General features: G+C 41.3%; 1 protein-coding gene across 25 annotated transcripts in view; it reads left to right on the forward strand.

Moving 5' to 3' along the window:
- Positions 1–20,829, forward strand: part of LOC101093537 (phosphodiesterase 4D interacting protein) — a 220,093-nt gene that overhangs the window by 139,399 nt on the left and 59,865 nt on the right. For 20 of the 25 annotated variants that reach the window (XM_023259046.2, XM_023259051.2, XM_023259048.2 and 17 more), the window contains 11 exons: positions 8,201–8,332; positions 9,416–9,535; positions 9,756–9,848; positions 9,991–10,203; positions 11,516–11,674; positions 12,554–12,667; positions 13,075–13,212; positions 14,158–14,337; positions 15,238–15,432; positions 18,228–18,395; positions 18,552–18,633. In XM_023259046.2, the coding sequence (XP_023114814.2) occupies positions 8,201–8,332; positions 9,416–9,535; positions 9,756–9,848; positions 9,991–10,203; positions 11,516–11,674; positions 12,554–12,667; positions 13,075–13,212; positions 14,158–14,337; positions 15,238–15,432; positions 18,228–18,395; positions 18,552–18,633 (1,594 nt within the window). Of the gene's footprint in view, positions 1–364; positions 1,809–8,200; positions 8,333–9,415; positions 9,536–9,755; positions 9,849–9,990; positions 10,204–11,515; positions 11,675–12,553; positions 12,668–13,074; positions 13,213–14,157; positions 14,338–15,237; positions 15,433–18,227; positions 18,396–18,551; positions 18,634–20,829 lie in introns of those variants that run through there. The other 5 variants (XM_006935036.5, XM_045033372.1, XM_006935041.5 and 2 more) reach the window with 3 other exon arrangements.

Raw genomic sequence — 20,829 nt, forward strand, 5'->3', positions numbered from 1 at the left:
GCAAGGAGGGGAGGATCCATGAGAGGACTGGTGCCCTCGTCGGGTGAAACCTCAGCAGATGAAAGCAGCCTGGCAGTGGCCAGCGCCGGTCCTGCTCTCCACGGGTACCCGCTGCGAACTAGGTCTCCGTTTCAGCGCGAGGAGCTCCGACCCGACTGGGGGCGAGGGGAGACGCACACGCTACCGCGCATGCGCACAGTCGGGAGCTGGCGGCCCGACTACAGCTCCCAGAGGAACCCGCCGCTGGCCGCGGGAGCCGAGCCGCTGGCGCCATCTTGAAATCTGATCCTCGATCTCCGAGTCTTTGCGTCAGCAGCAGGGTGCTGCTCTTGTACGGCGAACCCAGCCTGCTAAAAGGGAGGACGTTGGGGACGCGGCGGCTGGCGGGAGAGCGAGCCGGAGGAGACATGGCTGGTAGCGAGCGCGGCCTGCGCTGCTGTCACTCAGCATCCCCTTAAGGCGTTTTTTACGCCCGCCCCCTTCCCGAGGGGCGGGGCTGCCCACCCTGGTACCCGGAGCCCGCGCGCGGGTGGCAGAGGTGCGCCCCTGCAGCGTGGGGACCCCACCGGACTGTGCCATGCCCGCCGGAGGCCACGGAAGAGGGAGACGCCGCGCCACCAAGTGCCAGTGAGTGAACAGGCTGCAGCCGCCTCCGGGAACCTTGGCAACTGCTGGGAGAGAAGATGAAGGAGGTTTGCAGGATCTGTGCCCGGGAGCTGTGCGGAAACCAGCGGCGCTGGATCTTCCACACGGCATCTAAGCTCAACCTCCAGGTTCTGCTTTCGCATGTCCTGGGCAAGGATGTGTCCCGGGATGGCAAAGCCGAGTTTGCTTGCAGCAAGTGTGCTTTCATGCTTGATCGGATCTATAGATTCGACACCGTTATTGCCCGGATCGAAGCTCTTTCTATTGAGCGCTTGCAAAAGCTGCTGCTGGAGAAGGACCGCCTCAAGTTCTGCATTGCTAGCATGTATCGTAAGAATAACGACGACTCTGTCACGGAAACCAAGGCAGGGAATGGGACGGTTGACATTTCCGGCTTACCTGATGTCAGATACTCTGCACTGCTCCAGGAAGACTTTGCCTATTCAGGGTTTGAGTGTTGGGTAGAAAATGAGGATCAGATTCAGGAGCTCCACAGCTGCCATGCTTCGGAAGGTCCTGGAAACCGACCCAGGAGATGCCGTGGTTGTGCAGCTTTGCGGGTTGCTGATTCTGACTATGAAGCCATTTGTAAGGTGCCTCGAAAGGTGGCCAGAAGTATCTCGTGTGGCCCTTCTACCAGGTGGTCCACCAGCATTTGCACTGAAGAACCAGCGTTGTCTGAAGTGGGGCCACCGGATTTACCAAGTACAAAGGTACCCCCAGATGGAGAAAGCATGGAGGAAGGGACACCGGGATCCTCAGTGGAATCTTTGGATGCAAGTGTGCAGGCTAGTCCTCCACAACAAAAGGATGAGGAAACGGAGAGAAGTGCAAAGGAACTTGCAAAGTGTGACTGTTGTTCAGAAGAGCAGGCTCCACAACATATGTGTAACCACAAGCTGGAGCTAGCTCTTAGCATGATTAAAGGTCTTGATTATAAGCCCATCCAGAGTCCCCGAGGGAGCAAGCTTCCTATTCCAGTGAAATCCAGCCCACCTGGAGCCAGGCCTGGCCATATCATGACAGATGGAGTTAGTTCCGGTTTCCTTAACAGGTCTTTGAAACCCCTTTACAAGACATCTGTGACTTATCCCTTGGAAATTTCAGACTTGCAGGAGCTGTGGGATGATCTCTGTGAAGATTATTTACCACTTCGGGTCCAGGTATACAAAATGGCTACATAACGCCTTTCTGATTATAGTTAGCTGGTCTCAGGCTTTACATGATTTCTGCCTGGGTGAAGGTTAATCTTCTACACCTGAGAAAACTAATCATTGAGCCCACTTTTGCTGCACCTTTGCTTGTGTCCCATTGTAGTGTATGTGGTTCACACTCAAAGAATTTGCTTTTCACAATCCTTGTAATATTATCTATTGGCCTTCCTGTTAATTATCAAAATCACAGACCTTTTAAGACAAAAAGAGCTTCCTAATTGACTTTTACCCTATAAAAAGACATTTAATCTTCTATCTGGCACTAAACCTCTTACCTCCTTTTTTGTCCCCCCCCTTCTTTTTGCTTTGTTTTCATTTTTAGATGTATAGATGTTTTCATTTATAATGATCAATGTTTTCTCACATTCCGTAAGGGAGTTCTCTAGTTCTCCCTAGAGCATCAAGTGTTCTATCCCAAAGGTTTATCTCAAACTGATTAGAGCATAGGGTAAAGGTTTGGGGAAAACCTGTTAATCCACCAAAGTATTATACTATCTGAGCAATATTTATAATAAGTATGCCATTTGAAAACTAATAATGACTTGTTCATAAAAGAAACTTGGGAATTCAAGTGTTGTCACTAAAACCATTAAGGTGAAAACGGTTCACAGCCTGTTTGCCCGCTGAACTCTATTAAGAGGATGTTTGACATTAAGAAAGGTTTCCTCCGTTATTGGGTAATAGGAGTTTCATCCATTATACTCTTTAAATTTTTCTTTTAAGTTTATTTATCTTGAGAGAGAGCCTGAGCAGGGTAGGGGGCAGAGAGGGGGGAGAGAGAGCATCCCAAGCAGGCTCCACACAGTCAGCGCAAAGCCTGATGCAGGCAGGGCTTGAACTCACGAACTGTGAGATCTTGACCTGAGCGGAAATCAAGAGTTGGGCGCTTAACTGACTGAGCCCCTCAGGCGCCCCCCCATCATCCATTATACTCATGAATTTCTTAGTGACCAGAAGATGGTAATTGATCTTAATGTGAGCTGTTCATTTCTGCCCAACTGATTTCATACCAACCTTTCAAGTTTAGTTATATTCAGGGACCCGACAGATGCTACTTTGTTTCTGCAGCAACAATGGATGCTAACTTCAGTTAACTTTGTGAAACATCTGGCACGTTCTACCCCGATAAATTTAGTGATACCATTACAAAAGCGGACAGTCTAGAAGGCATTTTGGAAAGCCTGCGACCAGTCAGCATCATCCCAGAAATCTAGAGCTTGATAATAAATGAGATTGTTGCTTGTCACTTAAAATTTTTGAAAAGTAATTCTATTATAAATAAAATTTTCATCACAGTAAGAACTTAGCAGAAAAATAGGAGAAATATTTTTAAGTTTACGTACAGTAGTCAGAAACATCATATATGAAGTGTTATGAAAAAGGATGAATATCAGAAAGTTTTAAAATGTGTTTTCATTTGTATAAAATGTTTAGAATGCCTAGTGCTCTACTTTGCATTCGTTTCTTAAAGTGGAGCTTTGAGATTGATCATTCTCATGAGCACATTTAAACTATGGTGACTGTACCTTTAGGTCAAGACTGTACCTTTACTTCATTAAATTTGGACATTGGGAAAAAAATAGACCTTGAAAACTGTAGTGTGTGACCTTTCTGCTATCAACCTGGCTTAGATTCTTTACTGTTTGTACAATAACAAAACAAGAGGAAAGAGAAAACATTCAGCTTGAGGAATCATGGCATTTAATTGTTGTGCCATTTTCTCCAGTAATTAAGTATGTGGGTGCAAATAGAATGATTAAATTGGGCTCAGGATGTTTGTAAATAAAATGTGGATTTAGGACCCCTGACCTTTTGCTTAAGTCTGGTTGACTTTTAAGCTCCTTAAGGAGCCTTAAGGCTGGTGTGCTTTATGTCAGAACCAGAGCTAGTGGGACAAAGGCAGACCGCTCATTGTCTATTTCTCTGAACAAATGTGAAAAGAACAGAAGTAAATTTAAGTTACTTTTGGTAGCTCTGTTCTTAGCTTGTAGAAAGAAAAAACCCTGAAAGAAAAAAAAATTTATTTAAATTCCACTGCAAATACAAAGACTCCTATCCTAAAAAGAAAGATTGTTCTGTAAGGTCATTTTGATTCCTTTGTTTAATCCTCCACTTAACCCATTCTGTGCACTATGAAATATTTCATCAGAGTTCCTTCTGATTGCTTTTTTTCTTTCTCTTCTTTCTCGTATTAAAGAAAAATAGCAACCGTGTAGCTCTCTGGCTTACTAATTTTCTGGTATTATGCAAATTGACTCACTTGCTTTCCACAGAATTTATGCCCAAAAACCCAAGGTTGTTTAAATATCTAAAGAAAGATTGAAGCTGGTTATTTCCTTTTTTATTGTGTGGCCCTGAACTAGAAGAGCGGTGATAGGAGGGGTGTGGTCGCTTAGTCAACCTCAATTTAGTTCTGGCTCAGGTGCAATTTCCTTTTCTATCTAAATTCAAAGAGCAGGAGATCTTTGCTTTAAGTCTTGCAATGCCTGGGTCTGCCCCTGTGTGACTATGGTAATTTATCCTTCTCACTGTTTGGCTACAGAACCTAGATCAGACTCTTTGGAAGGTATAAACATTAGATGCTGGTCAAAGATTAGGCCTTTAATTTTATGCTAGTTGATGGTTCTTCTGTATCTCCTCTTATTAACAATAGGATAGAAAACCACAGCAGTTAAAGATCTAGGACTTGCTATTGTGAGGACTAGCAAGTGCCAAGAAAAATGTTGTTAACCCAGAAGATCTAAATAACTGCCTTTTTAGCCCAAAGGTCATACATTATGCAACATCAGGCCTGGAAGCAATTCTCTTTTGTGATGCTGGAAAGCGTTTGTCCCAAATAAGTCAAAAGCAGCTTAACTTAAAATTACATTATTATTATGATATGATTTTAGTAACCAGTGGTCTGGAAATTAGCAATGATTCAGCCAAATCGAGCATTACTGATTTCAGGCGTTATAAAATCATCTTAAGAATGATTGGTTTATGTATTTGATGTTTCACAAGAATTCATTAGGAGCTTGTTAACTCAGGGGACTTTGCTAAGTGCTCTTTTGACAGACTGTTACCTGAAAAGACAGTTTACTGAGATGAAGATTGAATAATCTTTCTGAGATTATTTAATAAAAAAGTTATGAATAAGGAAGAAACAAATATCTTCAGGTCACTGCATTACATTTACCGAATTAAGGATTTCCTACAATTATTAATGCCAAGATGGGTTCAGATGAGACACAGACTCATTATGTACTATTCTATGGCATTCTTTGGCTTTAAAGTTGCTGATGAAATGTCTCTATTAAATATCTATCTAGTCTTATTTCTAAAGAGTCATGGAAGGATTAGAGCATTGGACTGGAAATTAGGACTGTTGTTGATTGTGTTTGTTTCTAGTCTTGTTCTCTTACTAAACACAAACTTTTGGTCCCTACAACATTGCAGACATTATGGTAGGCAATGGGTTTACCGAGATGGAAGATACATTCCCAGCTCCAGTGCATCTGGTTTAACTGGATCCTTTTCCTGATTTCCTGTGTAACTTCGGACGTTACTTACCTGCTCTAAGTCTCCATGTAAAATGGGATTAGACCACATGGTTAGTTTGTATAGTTTCTTTGCCCTGCGGAACTGAGGAGCCAGGTTTTGTAGAGAATGTTTTATCATTAAATAAATGATAAAATTACTTATTTATCAGTTAGAATTGTGAATATCTGTTCACATAGTTACCTCTCCCAGGGTGTGACCTAATTCACAGCACCTCAGGGCAAAGCTCCCTGTTATACCCACAACAACAAATATCTCAGTTTTTCTAGGAGTCATTATCCTTCGATTCTCCTTGTCCCTCTCCTTCCTTCCAGTCCTGTTGACTCTCCTTTCAAAACACATCTAAATACATCCATTTCTCTTCCCCTCTCTAACTGCCACTATAGGCCGCTATTCTCTTTCACCTACACAACAGAAACAGCCTCCTATCTGGTCTCCCTGTCCCTACTGGTGCTCCCCAGTGCATTCACCCCAGAAGCAGCTTTTTAAAATACAAATACGATTGGATTACTTTTCTGTTAAAAACAGTGCAGTCCATTCTCATTTCAACGAGAATGAAATCCAGCTTCCTTAACCCTGCAGTAGAAGTTCTATACCTGGCCTCTGCTTTCCCTTTCCTCTTCATCATGTATTCCTGTCCTCTGCTCATTACACTTAGCCCTGTGCTAGCCGGCTACGTAGCCACTAGCCTTATGTGGCTGTTGAGCACTTGAAATGTGGCTGCTCTGAATTGAGATATGCTGTGAGTAAAGGACACCCCTGATTTCAGAGACGTGGTATGAAAGGAAGTAAAATACCTTGTTGATAGCTTTTATATTGAACACATGACTATGATAATTTCTTTTGATCAGATATATGGGCTCATAAAATATTGTATTGAAATTAAGTTCACCTATTTATTTTTTACTGCAGTCAACGAAGTTTACTACAAAAATTTAACTTATATACACGGCTCACTCATATTTCTATGTGAAAGTGCTACCCTAGCCACATAGACCTTTCTGTCTCAGGCTTCTAGCCTCTCTAGGTCGTTTCCATTAGCTGTTTCTGCTGCCTAGATTGTTTTGTAGCTCTTTCAAGGACTGGCTTTTTATCCTGCAGATCTCCCCTTAACCAATGTAAAGTAACTGCTCAACCAACTTTGAGTAACTTCACCGCTTTACCATGCTTTTCTGTTTTAAAGCATAAGGCCTGTCACTGTCTGCGATTTTGTGTATTTCCTTGTTCCTTTATTATATTCCCAACTCCCATAGTGCTTTATATATTATGGTACTTAAGAGATGTTTTTAAAAATTGGTAAATAGCATTAGAAGAATAAAAAACTGGGTTTTTTTTGTGTGTGGTTTTTTGTGTTTTTTTTTCTGAAATCTTTATACTTCCAGTCAGTTGCTGGCAGGAACAGATTGAAATTAAGCTCTAACCCCACTGCCTAGAAAATGGTAGTCAAAGTTTAAAAGTGTGAGGGAAAGGGAAAATGAACAGCAGTTGCCTTTTTCTCTTCCTAATGGGTATATATTTTTTCTCATTGGAGTGGGGGTGTGTAGGGAGTGGGAAGGGAAGGGTCAGGGAGAGAGGAGATGGGTTTAGTGCCACAATGAATTCCTACAGTTTTATTTTAGTACCTTTAGCTCATAATGAATATTAGATACAGTTCTATAAGTTTATCTTAGTCTGATTTATTATCACATCATATAAACAATATATGGGTTTTTTTTCTCCTGAATCTTTTTGGTGAATTGGTATTCCTATTAAACATACCTCCTTTCCAGACCACGGTGGATTTTCAAATTTATTTTTAGTTTTATTTTTACTCTTTTTTGAAATAACTTCAAATTTATAGAGAAGTCATAAGAGAAATACAAAGAACTCCCAGATTCACCAATTGTTAATTTATCCAGATTCACCATTTGCTAATATTTTGCTACATTTGCTGTTTCATTCCCACTGCCTGTATAGACACATTATTTTTTTATTCCTGAACCATCTGAGAATTAGTTGCAGATATTATGAGTTTTTATACTAAGTATGCATGTTTCCTAAAGGCAAGAACATCTCTTACATAACTACAGTATAATTACCAAATTTAGGGGCACCTGGGTGGCTCAGTTGGTTAAGTGTCTGACTTCGGCTCAGGTCATGATCTCACGGTTCGTGAGTCCAAGCCCCATGTCAGGCTCTGTGCTGACAGCTCAGATCCTTGAGCCTGCTTCGGATTCTGTGTCTCCTTCTCTCTCTCTCTCTGCCCTTCCCCCACTCGTACTCTGTCTCTCTCTCAAAAATGAATAATTAAATGTTTAAAAAAATATATCAATTACCAAATTTAGGAAATTTAGTATCGATATGTATATGATATGGATAATCTATATTCAAAATCTGTCCATTTTTTCCAGTAATGTGAACAAGCATATTATAAGAAAGACTGTTGAAATAGACCTTTCCTTTCTTACGGATGGTATAGGTTTGCTTACTGAATTCCCTGATTGGAAATAGGATAAAGTGAGTATTTGGTCATCATAAACATTTTCTTTTTTTAATCTTCCCTTTGAACTCTAAATTATCTGTTTTAACTGACTCTGTAGTGTTTGCATGAGTTCATAGGGAAAGATAGGGGGAGGAGCTGGGGCTAAGTAAACCAGTCCTCTCAATAAGGAACAGGATTGTCTTTAGGAATTTATACTGCTAAATCCATGCAACACGTTCGGTTTTCTAAGCCTCTGCCAAAAGATGCTGGAAGCAGTTGAAGATAAAATGTACTATTGGCTACATTTAACTCAAATTCTTGTCTTGCTGCTTCTTTCTAGCCCATGACTGAAGAGTTACACAAACAACAGAAGCTGAATTCGGATGAGACCATTATAACTCCGCAGTCTGTATCTGATTCCCACTTGGCAGAACTCCAGGAAAAAATCCAGCAAACAGAGGCCACCAACAAGGTATGATCAATCCAGGCCCTGAGTAGGACTTGGAAGATGGATACTGTGTATTCCTGTTGTTCTAAGGGACTTTTTTTGGTTTTGTGTGCTGTTTTTTTTTTTTTTTTTTTTTAAGTTTCTTTCTTTTGAGAGAGAGTGCGAATGGAGGAGGGGCAGAGAGAGGGAGAGAGAGAAAATGCCAAGCAGGTTCTGTGCTGTCAGTGCAGAGCCCAACTTGGGGCTTGATCTTGGGAACTTTGAGACCATGACCTGAGCCAAAATCAAGACTCAGATGCTTAACTGATTGAACCACCCGGGCACCTGGGCGCTCTAAGGAATATTTGATTAAAAGTGTAGTTCTTGGGGTGCCTGGGTGGCTCAGTCGGTTGAGTGTCCGACTTCGGCTCGGGTCATAATCTCATGGTTCGTGGGCTCAAGTCCCACATCAGGCTCTGTGCTGACAGCTCAGAACCTGCAGCCTGCTTCAGATCCTGAGTCTCCCTCTCTCTCTGCCCCTCCCATGCTCATGCACACTGGCTCGTGCGCTCTCTCTCTCTCTCTCAAAAATAAACATAAAAAGTTAAAAAAAAAAAAAAAAGGCTTGAATGTAGTCTTTACCTGTGGAAGGCACCGAGACAAGAGGTTTGTGCTTTTGATTTTAGCTTAACTTCTCATCCCTTTATAGCCCAAGGATTCTAACCCTTATTTAGGAGAAAATTGTAACAGTTCCCACAATTTGGATAGTGAGCTTCTGGCCTCGTGTACCCCTGTAGTGTTCTGTCCTGTCCTAGATAGCAGAACTCCTTGGTCTTTGTGTAGAGGATCCACAGTGACTCATGTAGACAGGTGGCCATTACAGCTGCCCATCACAGAGAAGGTTCTAAGTGCACAGTGCAGAAGAATTGAAGCAATTGAGTATTGAAGAATTTCATATTATCTGCTACTTTGTCTTGATGATTGACCTAGGACTTTAATGGTTACTTTCTGTGGGGGAAAAAAATAACAAGGTAATATTCTCTAGGAAATCCTTTAAACCTAGATTTGAGCAAAGACTTTCTGGTTGCATCTGAGGTTAAAAGAAATCATTTTCTTTTCTGAATTCAGATTCTTCAGGAGAAACTGAATGAAACGAGCTGTGAACTGAAGTCAGCTCAGGAGTCATCTCAGAAGCAAGATGGTACAATTCAAAGCCTCAAGGAAACTCTGAAAAGCAGGGAAAATGAGGTGAATATTTGGCAGTTGGGGACCTCTGAGGAAGTGATTTGTTCCATCAAGGTAGACACATACTCTGTATTTTATAGAAACAGATCATCAGACTGACAGATCTTAGCCTAGAAAAACTGGAGTACAATCAAAATTGGTATTTCTAAAATCTATACAGGCAAGATAATGGAATTTATTTTTAGTTTACTAACATGCTTGGTACTCCCTGTCTCATTTTCAGACCGAGGAGTTGTACCAGGTGATTGAAGGTCAAAATGACACAATGGCAAAGCTTCGAGAAATGCTGCACCAAAGCCAGCTTGGACAACTTCATGTACGTGAGGGTCAGACGTAGGACAGGAGGCGAGGCTCCTGTTGAGGACTTGCCATTTTTGGTGGCAGTCTTAATTTTGTTGGTCTTCTTCGCTGCTCAGGGCTTGCCCTCCTTGTGATTCTGCTTTTTACTCTCTTTTCAGAGCTCCGAGGGTGCTTCCCCAGCTCAGCAGCAGGTGGCTCTGCTTGACCTTCAGAGTGCCTTGTTCTGTAGCCAGCTCGAAATACAGAAACTCCAAAGGGTCATACGCCAGAAAGAACGCCAACTCGTGGATGCCAAACGATGTGTGCAGTTTGTAGAGGCTGCAGCCCATGAGAGAGAACAGCAGAAGGAGGCTTCTTGGAAACATAACCAGGTAAATCAGTAATCATTTTGTGGCCAGAAGTGCTGACTTGGCCCTGATAATAACTTTTCATTAGGACAGTTTGTGTTGAACCCTTGAGTCACTCACTTGATCTAGTTAATTCAGCTCAACATTTGTTGCCCTCATGCCATGTGCCAGACATCAGGCTGGGTTCTGGAAATGCAAGTGTGAATATCACAGGCTCTTTCCTGTTCAGTTACTTGTAGTGTAGTATGAGACAGTCACAGAAACAGAATTTTAGTGTGGTAAAGACTGAAATGAGGCAAAGGAGGTATGTTTGGGTCCTAAAGGAATATACAGGAAGGGCTGAGGAAGCGAGTCTGGGTAAGGTCCATGAAGGCAGCTAAGGTTATTCCTGAAGGATGGGGAAAGGTTACCAAGACAGAATTGTGGGAAGCAGCAACCAACGTCCAAGGAGTGGCACGTACAATTAACCACTTCTTTTTTTTTTTTTTTTTATAATTCATAAGTGGTTCCTTTATCTTGTTAGGTTAGAGCATATGCTATTGATTTAAAAAAAATTTTTTTTAATGTTTATTTATTTTTTGAGAGAGAGAGAGAGACAGAGTGCGAGCAGGGGAGGAGCAGAGAGAGGAAGACACAGAGTCCGAAGCAGGCTCCAGGCTCTGAGCTGTCAGCACAGAGCCCAACATGGGGCTTGAACCCACGAACCGTGAGATCATGACCTGAGCCGAAGTCGGACACCTAACCGACTGAGCCACCCAGGCCCCTCTCCTACCCCCCCCCCTTTTTTGAGAGAGAGAGAGAGAGAGGTAGGGGGTGGAGAGGAGCAGAGGGAAAGAGAGAATCTTAAGCAGGCTCCACACTCAGCACAGAGCCTGATGGGATGGGGCTTGATCCCATGACCCTGGAATCATGACCTGAGTTGAAATCAAGAGTCGGATGCTCAACTGACTGAACCACCTAGTGCCCCAGTTTTTGTGTGTGTGTGTGGTTTTTTTTTTTTAAGATTTAAAAGGATGGTAGAAATATTCTGTCCTTGAGCTTATTGTAAAGGATCCAGGTTCACAGCGGGACAGAGTTCTGCGTAAGTAGTTACATAGATCTATCATTTTTAAACTAGAAAGTAAGTATACCGAAGTATAATATGAAATTTACATCTTACCTCCATTCGCAGTTATCATTTCCCATATCCTGGTTGATACATGTCTAGTTAAGAATGGCACTTTTTTCTACTTTATGTTTTATTCTATATCCCTTGGAAGTTTTAAGGTCTTCGTATGTACTGACCATGTGAAAATTTTAGATTGTTTAAAAAAGGGAATCTGAATCTGTAATTCAGGAATTACGAAAAGCCTTGCAGCAGCTTCAAGGAGAATTGCAGAGTAAGAGCCAACAGCTTCGTACCCTGGAGGCTGAAAAATACAATGAGATTAGAACCCGGGAGCAGCACATTCAGCACCTAAACCATAGTCTGAGTCACAAGGAACAGCTGCTTCAGGTGAGTCTACACAATGATTTCAACTAAAACTGGGCTCACAGAGCTCTGAAATTTCTGTCCATGTAATTTCAAGATGTTAGGCCACCTGCCTGTGTCTAGTACCTGTTACATGTAGAACACTGAGAGATAGGAACTGGGAGGATTCAAAATAAATAGAAGGTACAATTCATGAACCACCAGTGCTACCCAGCAAGTGTAGGAAATAATAAATATAGACCCGAAAGTCTTAAGCAATAAACATTCAGCAAATATTTATTAAACACCTCTGTGAACCAGATACTATGTGAGGTGCTAGGAAGACAGAGAAGATATGACCGCTGCTCTCAGTGTAGTAGGTCTGTATACGAATGTCTAGTTACTTAGATGATAAAATGAATGTTTTAGGGAAAATATGGAACAGTAAAGACAGTGCCACCTGCTCTAAGCTTCAGTCCCATCGAATCCCTTACATTTTGCTCATCATACAATTTTTTCATAGTGTGCACATATTGTGCCTACATTTTTTCTCTGATAGAAATACCTCCACCTGAAATTCCTAGTCCTTTAAGATTCAAAGCAAACGTAATCTGTTTTGTGAGATCTTTAGTGACACCTTCAGGCAGATGTGGACAGTGCATCCTGTAGCTGCACACAAATACAGACACACGTATATACATTTATACAAATACACACCTATACACATGTATGTGTCTATACACATATATATATGATGTGGAATAGTTAACGATTTATATGCCTGTCATCTCAGCTAACCTGTGTTTTCTTTGAGAGTGGTCACATTTTGTTTTTTATCCTAAACAACAAATTCGTTGGCAAAATGTTGGAATTTGGTGTGTAATGGACAAATGAATAAAGGAAAACATTTTTTGGTCTCATCAGGAATTTCGGGAGCTCTTGCAGTATCGAGATAAGTCCGACAAAACCCTTGAAGCAAATGAAATGTTGCTTGAGAAACTTCGGCAGCGAATACAAGATAGAGATGTTGCTCTGGAGGTATGCACCTTAATTTTGTTTATGGCACTGTGGATTATTCCATTTACTCAGGTACTGTATGAATATGGGTCTACTTAATTTGCTTTTTGAAGTTGGTTTTTCCTTCCTTTATTTTTATTTTTTAATTTTTAATTTTTTTCAATGTTTATTTTTGAGAGAGACAGCACAAGTTGGGGAGGGACAGAGAGAGGGAGACACAGAATCCAAAGCAGGCTCCAGCCTCTGAGCTGTCAGCACAGAGTCTGGCGTGGTGCTCGAACTCACAAACTGTGAGACCATGACCTGAGCCAGAGTCGGATGCTCAACTGATTGAGCCACCCAGGTGCCCTGTGTTTGGAATCTTAATGAATGAGTGTGATCACAGTAGTGAATCTGAAGGGGCTTTAGGATCCTTCCTCTCCTTGCAGCGGGCTATAGATGAAAAGTTCTCCACTCTGGAAGAAAAAGAAAAAGAACTGCGTCAACTCCGTCTCGCTGTGCGAGAGCGAGATCATGACTTAGAGAGACTGCGTGGTGTTCTTTCCTCTAATGAAGCTACCATGCAGGTAAGAGCACAATCTGCCATGACTTGGTATCTCTGTCCCACTTGGATTTCTAAACCTGAAGCATCAACTCCTTCTGTCATTTTCTGAAAACCAACGTATTTGCTTTATAAGAAAAAAATACAAAAAAAAAACAGTAATCATTCCACCATTATAGATTAGGAAGTGAGAAGTGTTAGTCTACTGTGAACTTTGCAGGAGGAAGCAGTGAATATAGATTTCTAGACATCTTTTTTTTCTTTAATATCTTTTTAATGTATTTATTTTTGAGAGAGAGAGAGGGCTCACAAGAGGGGGAGGGGCAGAGAGAGGGAGACAGAGAATCCTAAGCAGGCTCTGCACTGTTAGTGCAGAGCCCCATGCAGGGCTCAAACTCACTAACCGTGAGATCATGACCTGAGCTGAAGTCGGACCCTTAACGAACTGAGCCACGCAGGCATGGCGACTAGACATACTTCTGATTTATTTCTAATTCTTGTCAATATCTGTACACTTTTTACATAAGCATTGCCAGGGTACAACTGTTATACTGTTGTTTTCTCTCTAATATTATATACATGTCCTTCTATAGCCACGGTCAGAACACTTGCTTAGTAATATTTCCTGTGGGCTCTTCTTGTGTATGTATTTTAGAGTTTATACATTTGACCATCTGCCACTTCTTAAAGAAGTCCTTCACTTCCTCTGTAGCATAACCTGCTTCCTCAGAACTACTTCATTTATCATACACATTGTATTTATTTCTCTAAAAATTAGATGAGAGTTTCCCAAACCAAAAAAATATATATACATATATTAGTATGGCATCGTTACATTAGATACTAAAGTTTCTCCTATTGCAAAAAAAATCTCAATTTAGGAGACATTTCAAGGTGGATCAAGTTTCTTGTTTATCCTGAGGAGTGTGGGGTGCCCTTTCACTTACAGTTGCTTTCTTTGTTACTGCAGAGTATGGAGAGTCTCCTCAGGGCCAAAGGCCTGGAAGTAGAACACTTATCTGCTACCTGTCAAAATCTCCAGTGGCTGAAAGAAGAAATGGAAACCAAATTTAGCCATTGGCAGAAGGAACAAGAAAGTATCGTTCAGCAGTTACAGACATCTCTACATGACAGGAACAAAGAAGTGGAGGCAAGACTTTAGTTACTTGAAGGCAGTTGGTTTAGTGATAATCTGTCTTGGATTAGGACTCTTGAGGTCTGGGAGGCTAGTGACCCAAGTCTCGAATTCTATTCTGTGCCTGGGCGAGTCATTGGCTTTCCCTGGGACTTTTTTTTCCTGCACCTATAAACTCAAGGTGACAATTATCTTTCTCAAGTCATGTGAGAATTGATGAGAACAGAAACATCCACCTTTAATGTGAGAGCTGACCTTTTTTAGTTAAAGTGCTCATGTTTGTTAGGCACTGTGTTAATTGCTTAATGAATGCTAACTCATTGAATCTTTACAAGTCTATGAGGTATATATATCATTACTCCTCTTTTACAGACCAGGAGACAGGCTTCTGAGATGAGACTTATCCAAAGTAACATAGTAACTGACAGACCCAGGAAGCAGCCTAGGCAGTTTTAACCACCATGTGCTCCCTCTCAGTATGGAAGGAGGAACTTCGTCACCATGCTAACATAGGCTCATTAGTCTTTTTTAGCCTATGGTTTTGTGTTTCCCCCATATAAGTTATACTGGGGAGAAAATAAATAAAAATGAACTAAGTGTCCATTTATCTTTATCTAGGGTTAATTATTATGGACTCTGAGCAAATAGGGAAAGGGCTTACTTCAGAAAACAATAAGTTGCCGTTGCAAGTATTTTTCTATATTGTTCGTGTTCATTCACTGAGCACGTGTTTACAGTCTTTTGTGAGCTGGGCCTGTGCTGGATCTGGAGAAACAAAAGTGAGTAAAACAGGATACTTGCTCTCCAGAATCCCATAGCTCTTTCTTCTATAATAGATTTTTAAAGAATAAACCCTTTGATATGTAGTAGAGGGCATTCTTTCCTCCAAAACTTACACCGTCCCTTTTGTGTTAGGATCTTAGCTCAACGCTGCTCTGCAAACTCGGACCAGGACAGAGTGAGATTGCCGAGGAGCTGTGCCAGCGTCTGCAGAGAAAGGAAAGGCTGCTGCAGGAACTTCTAAGTGATCGAAACAAGCAAGCAGTGGAACATGAAGTAGAGATTCAAGGCCTGCTTCAGTCTATGAGCACCAGAGAGCAGGAGAGCCAAGTAAGGACCAACACACAGACCAGAACAGCATGGGTGCATTTACAGACTATGAATAGGAAGCTTTTGAACATCATCGTGTGTGTGTGTGTGTGTGTGTGTGTCATTTTATACTCCATTCGTGAGGATTTTTTTCTTCAGTCTGTTACCTACACTATAGTTTCATATCAGTCACCAAAACGTGCGATATTTTTAGAGCACTTTGTATTTAGAAGGCTGCCTAAACAATACACATACCCATTAACTTCATTATGTACATTTTCTTTTCCTTGATATTCTGATAATTTTCACATACGGGGTTCTGGAGTGTTATGGTTTTGATTCTAAATTATCAAAACTTGATGATATTTTGGGGGCGCCTGGGTGACTCAGTCAGTTGAGCATCTGACTCTTGATTTTGGCTCAGGTCATGATCCCAGGGTCATAGGATTGAGCTCTGCACTGAGTGTGTAGCCTGATTAAGATTCTCTCTGTCTCTCTCTCTCTCTCTCTCTCTCTCTCTCTCTCTCTCTCTCTCTCTTCCCCTCTCCCCCACTCGCTCACTCGCTCTCTAAAACAAAACAAAAAAAACCTTTAAAAAAAAAACTTCAGTGATATTTTCTGTTTCCAGCCAAGGTATGGGAAAACTTAAACTTCACATATTTTTTCTTAATTCTTATAAAAACTGAATTCTCTTAAGAGGAAAACAGACTGGGTTTTTTTTAAAGGTCTTGATGAGAAGAAATAATCTTATAATAATATGGGATGATCTTAAAATACTGGTACACAATTTTTCAAAAGGCAATTCTTATTCGCAGATATCTTCCTCCTCAAGGCTAGAGAGGTGAGCTGCATTTTAGGGACCAGTCGTTCGAATCCCCCCAGACAGCTTTAGGGGGCACCAGATTCTTATCATTTGACCATAGCATTCTCTAATGCTTCCTTATATCTTGAGATAGTTCTATTCCTTCTCTAATTCTCAGGCCCCCTGAAGTGATTATACATTTCCTTCCTATTAAATGAGATGTAGAAATTGCTTCTGGAGTAGACCTAACGGAATCACTGTGAATCATTTAAGTCTGGCAGGAGGCTAACAAAAGTCTTTGTGTGAGTTTTCTTTTTAACCCTTTGTAATTTGAAAGAATTAGTACACCTCAGAAGTACTGTATGCTGCTGAGAGTAAAATAATGGAAGCTAGGAGGTAACTGTGAAATTACAAACGATCATTTTAACTCCAGAAAAAGAAAAAGGGTTGTATTCTCCTAGATCTGCTTCTTAAATTTTACATGCAGGAGAAATTGCCTGGATAGCTTTTTAGAAACATAGATTCCCATGCTCACTCCTGGGGACAGAAACTAGGAGAGATAGATAGTACTTAAGAATTTGCATTTCTTACAAGCTTTCAGGTGATGGTGATGCTGCTAGTCCATGGGCCCCACTTGGAGGACCATTGCCGACAACAACACTACTAGAGAAAGAATTCAAAGCCAGATCATATATATGACCCAAGAGATTTTGTGTGTTACTTATGCTTTTTTCCATAATAATTTCCATAGATATTTATTAAGGTGAATTAATAATGTACTGTTAGCATCTAGATGGTTATGTCCCAATCCCTAAAGGGCCCGAATCTTACCAAAATTGTAAGGTTATTCTTTTATTTCCCTTAGAGATTATGACAAGAGCTCTGCTTCTCATTTAAAACAGTAGTTATTGTCCTCAGAAACAGTTGGTGCTGAGACAGCTAATATAGTTCTGATTCATCACCTTATACCCCCAGTAATTTTAGTCTTAGTTTATTATTTCCAGATTTTCTGATTAAATGCAGACTTTTTAAAAAAAATTTTTTTTTAGCGTGTATTTATTTTTGAGACAGAGCATGAGGGGGGTGCAGAGAGGGAGGGAGACACAGAATCTGAAGCAGGCTCCAGGCTCTGAGCTGTGGGCACAGAGCCCAGCGCAGGGCTCAGACTCACAAACCGCAAGATCGTGACCTGAGCAAAGTCAGACACTTAACTGACTGAGCCACCCAGGCACCCCTAAATGCACACTTTTAATGTGGTAAAGGTCATGAATAATGTTCTAGATCCTTTTCCTTAATGTGCCATCATCTGTCTTAGAAAATTGGGATTTGAAATTAAACAAAACCGTGTTCAGTGGTTTGGAGGTTCAGATTCTCCAGATTGTATGGTCTGATAAAAATGTCTCTATGTAATTGATTCATTGGATAAATACGTATTGAGTGCCTGCTGTGTGCCAGACACTGTTCTGGGTGCTTGTGATTCAGTGCTGAAGAAAACCTAGAACCTGCCCTTAGGACATCCAGTTGGGGGAGAGACAATAAACAGATCTATCAGATAATGGTAAGTGTGTTGTAAAACACTTAGCAGGATGAGGAGAATCAGGAGTAGAGAAAAGATCACTGTCTTAGATAGGATATGCAGAGGAGGCCAGTCAGAGAAGGTAGCAATAGGCAAAGATGTAATTGGAGCAAAGCAAGTGAACGTTTGGGTAGAGGACATCCAGGCCAAAGGCACATGTGTCCCAGAGTGAAGGACATCTACTCTGGTCCACCTCAACCAGAATCTTCTCACCTTAGCCTGATAGAGTTCTGGCAGAACCCATTTCAGACTGTGCTGTCTGTAATAGATGACTTCAGTTCAGGTTTTCCAATGTTCAGCTGTGTTTTTCGCTATAAACTGAAAGCAAGGAAACTATTTTGAAGGGCCCCACTGGCTTTTGATAAATAACTGGCTTTAAATGAATAACGTCATAACGTGAATTTTGTTTTCTAATGTTCCATGTGATTTCCTTACCAGGCCTCTGCAGAGAAGATGGTACAGGCCCTAATGGAAAGAAATTCAGAATTGCAGGCCCTGCGCCAGTATTTAGGAGGGAAAGACTTCATGGTGTCCCAAGCACTGATCTCTAACCAACCCACTGAAGTTACCTCCAGCAGCCCCCATCTTGGAGATCAGACTGATCAAGTAAGAACTATGTACTTGTGTAGATGTTGATGCCAACTGCCTTTCCTTTTTGTGTGGGAGGCAGAAGTTTGATCATTTTAATACCTTTCCAAGTCCTTGTCATTGTGATCACGGTTCCCGCACTTTCCTAAATCCCCTGACTCTTCCAATTTTTAGGGTTCCGTGCATATACCCTCCAAGGATGATGGCATTTCATTGACTGCCAAAGGGGATACCAGTATAGCCAGGTCCTCATTAGGTAAGTATCAAATTTAATTTCACTAAGGAACCTTCCATCTTTTCTTCCTGTAACTCTGTTAATAGGTGTGGCCAAGACTCTCTTTCTCTTCCTACCTTAGTGGAAAAAAATAAGTTTAGATTTCCCTAAAAGGCTGAAGACATGTCTCTTTAGAAAGAACTGACCTTACCTTACATTGAATTGACACTGTTGTTCTGGGTACACGGTTCGGCCCAGGGAAACTGCCTCCTGATTGTCCTTTTCACGTAGTTTTTCAGGGATTCAGAAATGCAGGAGGTAGTGTTTCCCAACCTACACAGCAAGACCATGGGGCTGACACCTTCTCCTGGATGTCTTTCAGGCAGTCCCTGTCTACTCACTGTAACTTGGCATAACTTGTTTTACATGTCAGGGGCGGGGGGGGGGGGGGGGGGGAGGGGGGACGGGCAGTGTGCATTAAGCTGTTTGCCAAGATCACAGCCATCTAAGTAAGAGACAGTGGTAGGCCTTGAACTCCCCCAAAACAGCTGAGTTCTGTGCATAGTAGGAACAAAACTTATACTGAGTGCTTGGGATTACAGTCTCTGACTTTCATAGAGCAAAAGGCCAGGATCTGTGGTAGCTTCCCCCCCTTTCCTAACATCAAGGAAGATGTTTCCCCAGGGAGTTCTAGAAATAGGGGCTTACCGTCATTAATGAAGTGGTGATTATAGCGCTATAATAAGAAAGGTTGTGGACTTTGATAATTAACTTACAATCTTTAAATGATATTAAGAATGTAAAAACTTTGTTTCTGTGTTACAGTGTTAACTATTATGCAATTCCATAGATAAGTCACGCGAGTAGTTATTTTTTAGTAGGAAAACTTTGTTAGTCAAAGAGTAATGGATGCTGGATTTGTTTATTCCCTATTTACCTTTTTTCAAAAACTACCTTTCTACAATTTTGTATTTTACAAATTTCAAACTTATAGAAAGGTGGCAAAAATAACACATATACACTTGTATTAAGATTCACCCCCTGTTAACTTTTTGCCACATTTGCGTCCTTAATTTATATGCATACACGCAGGTATAATGTTAATTTCCAAGCCATTTAAAAATTACTTAGGTATCCTGACACTTCATTTCTAAATACTTCATTACGTATTTCCTAACAGCAGGGGCATTCTCCTGCATAACTACAGTATAATTATCACATTCAGGAAATTCAACCTTAACATAGTCCTGGTACCTAATGTACAGTTCATATTCAGAGTTCCCATTGTCCCCGGAATGTCCTCGATGGCTGGGTTTCTCCCTCCAGGGTCATGCATCGCATTTACTTGTCATGTCTCTGTAGTCTCCTTTAATCTGGAACAGTTTTCTAGTCTTTTTTGACATAGGCATTTTTGAAAATTCTGGGTCAGCTCATGGCCCTCAATTTGGCTCTGATTATTTCCTCATGGTTAGATTCAAGTTTAACATTTTTGGCAAGAATACTACAAGGGTGATGTCTTTCTCAGTGCACCACGTCAGGAGCACATGATACCAGTTAGTATTATACTTGGTTAAGGTTGTATCTGCTGGATCTCTCCATTGGGAAGGCTCATGTCTCCCTTTGTGTAAGTAATCTGCCAGACTAATATCTTAGTTGGCAGTTCTGTTTCCCCACAGTCACTCACCCAGGGGTTTAGCATCTTTCAGCCTTGCCTGAATCAACTATTATATTACATTGATAGTTTAAAAAAGTGATGTCTGGGGCACCTGGGTGGCTCAGTCAGTTGAGCATCCTACTTCAGCTCAGAACATGATCTCATGGTTCGTGGGTTCAAGCCCCACATCAGGCTGTGCTGACAGCTCAGAGCCTAGAGGCTGCTTTGGATTCTGTGTCTCCCTCTCTCTGCGCCTCCCCTGCTTGCACTATCTCCCCCCGCCTCCCCTCTCTCTCTCTCTCCCCCTCCCCAAACAAACATAAAAAATAATAATAATAAAGTGATTTCTATTTCTAAAATTTCTTCCTTAATTATTAGTGTATGTTCCTTTGCAAAGAAGCTCTGCCCTTTCTGTATTCTCCCCACTCCATTTTTTTATATCAATGTGTTCTACTAGATTCTTTTTTTAAAAAACACATTTTATTGTCTATTTCTGTTATTATTCCATTTGATGCCCAAATTATCCCAGATTTGGCCAATTGGAGCCCCTTCTAGCTGCTCCTCTGTTCTTTTTTGGTATTTCC

This window comes from Felis catus, chromosome C1 (genome assembly GCF_018350175.1).
Source record: "Felis catus isolate Fca126 chromosome C1, F.catus_Fca126_mat1.0, whole genome shotgun sequence".
Lineage (NCBI taxonomy): Eukaryota > Metazoa > Chordata > Mammalia > Carnivora > Felidae > Felis > Felis catus.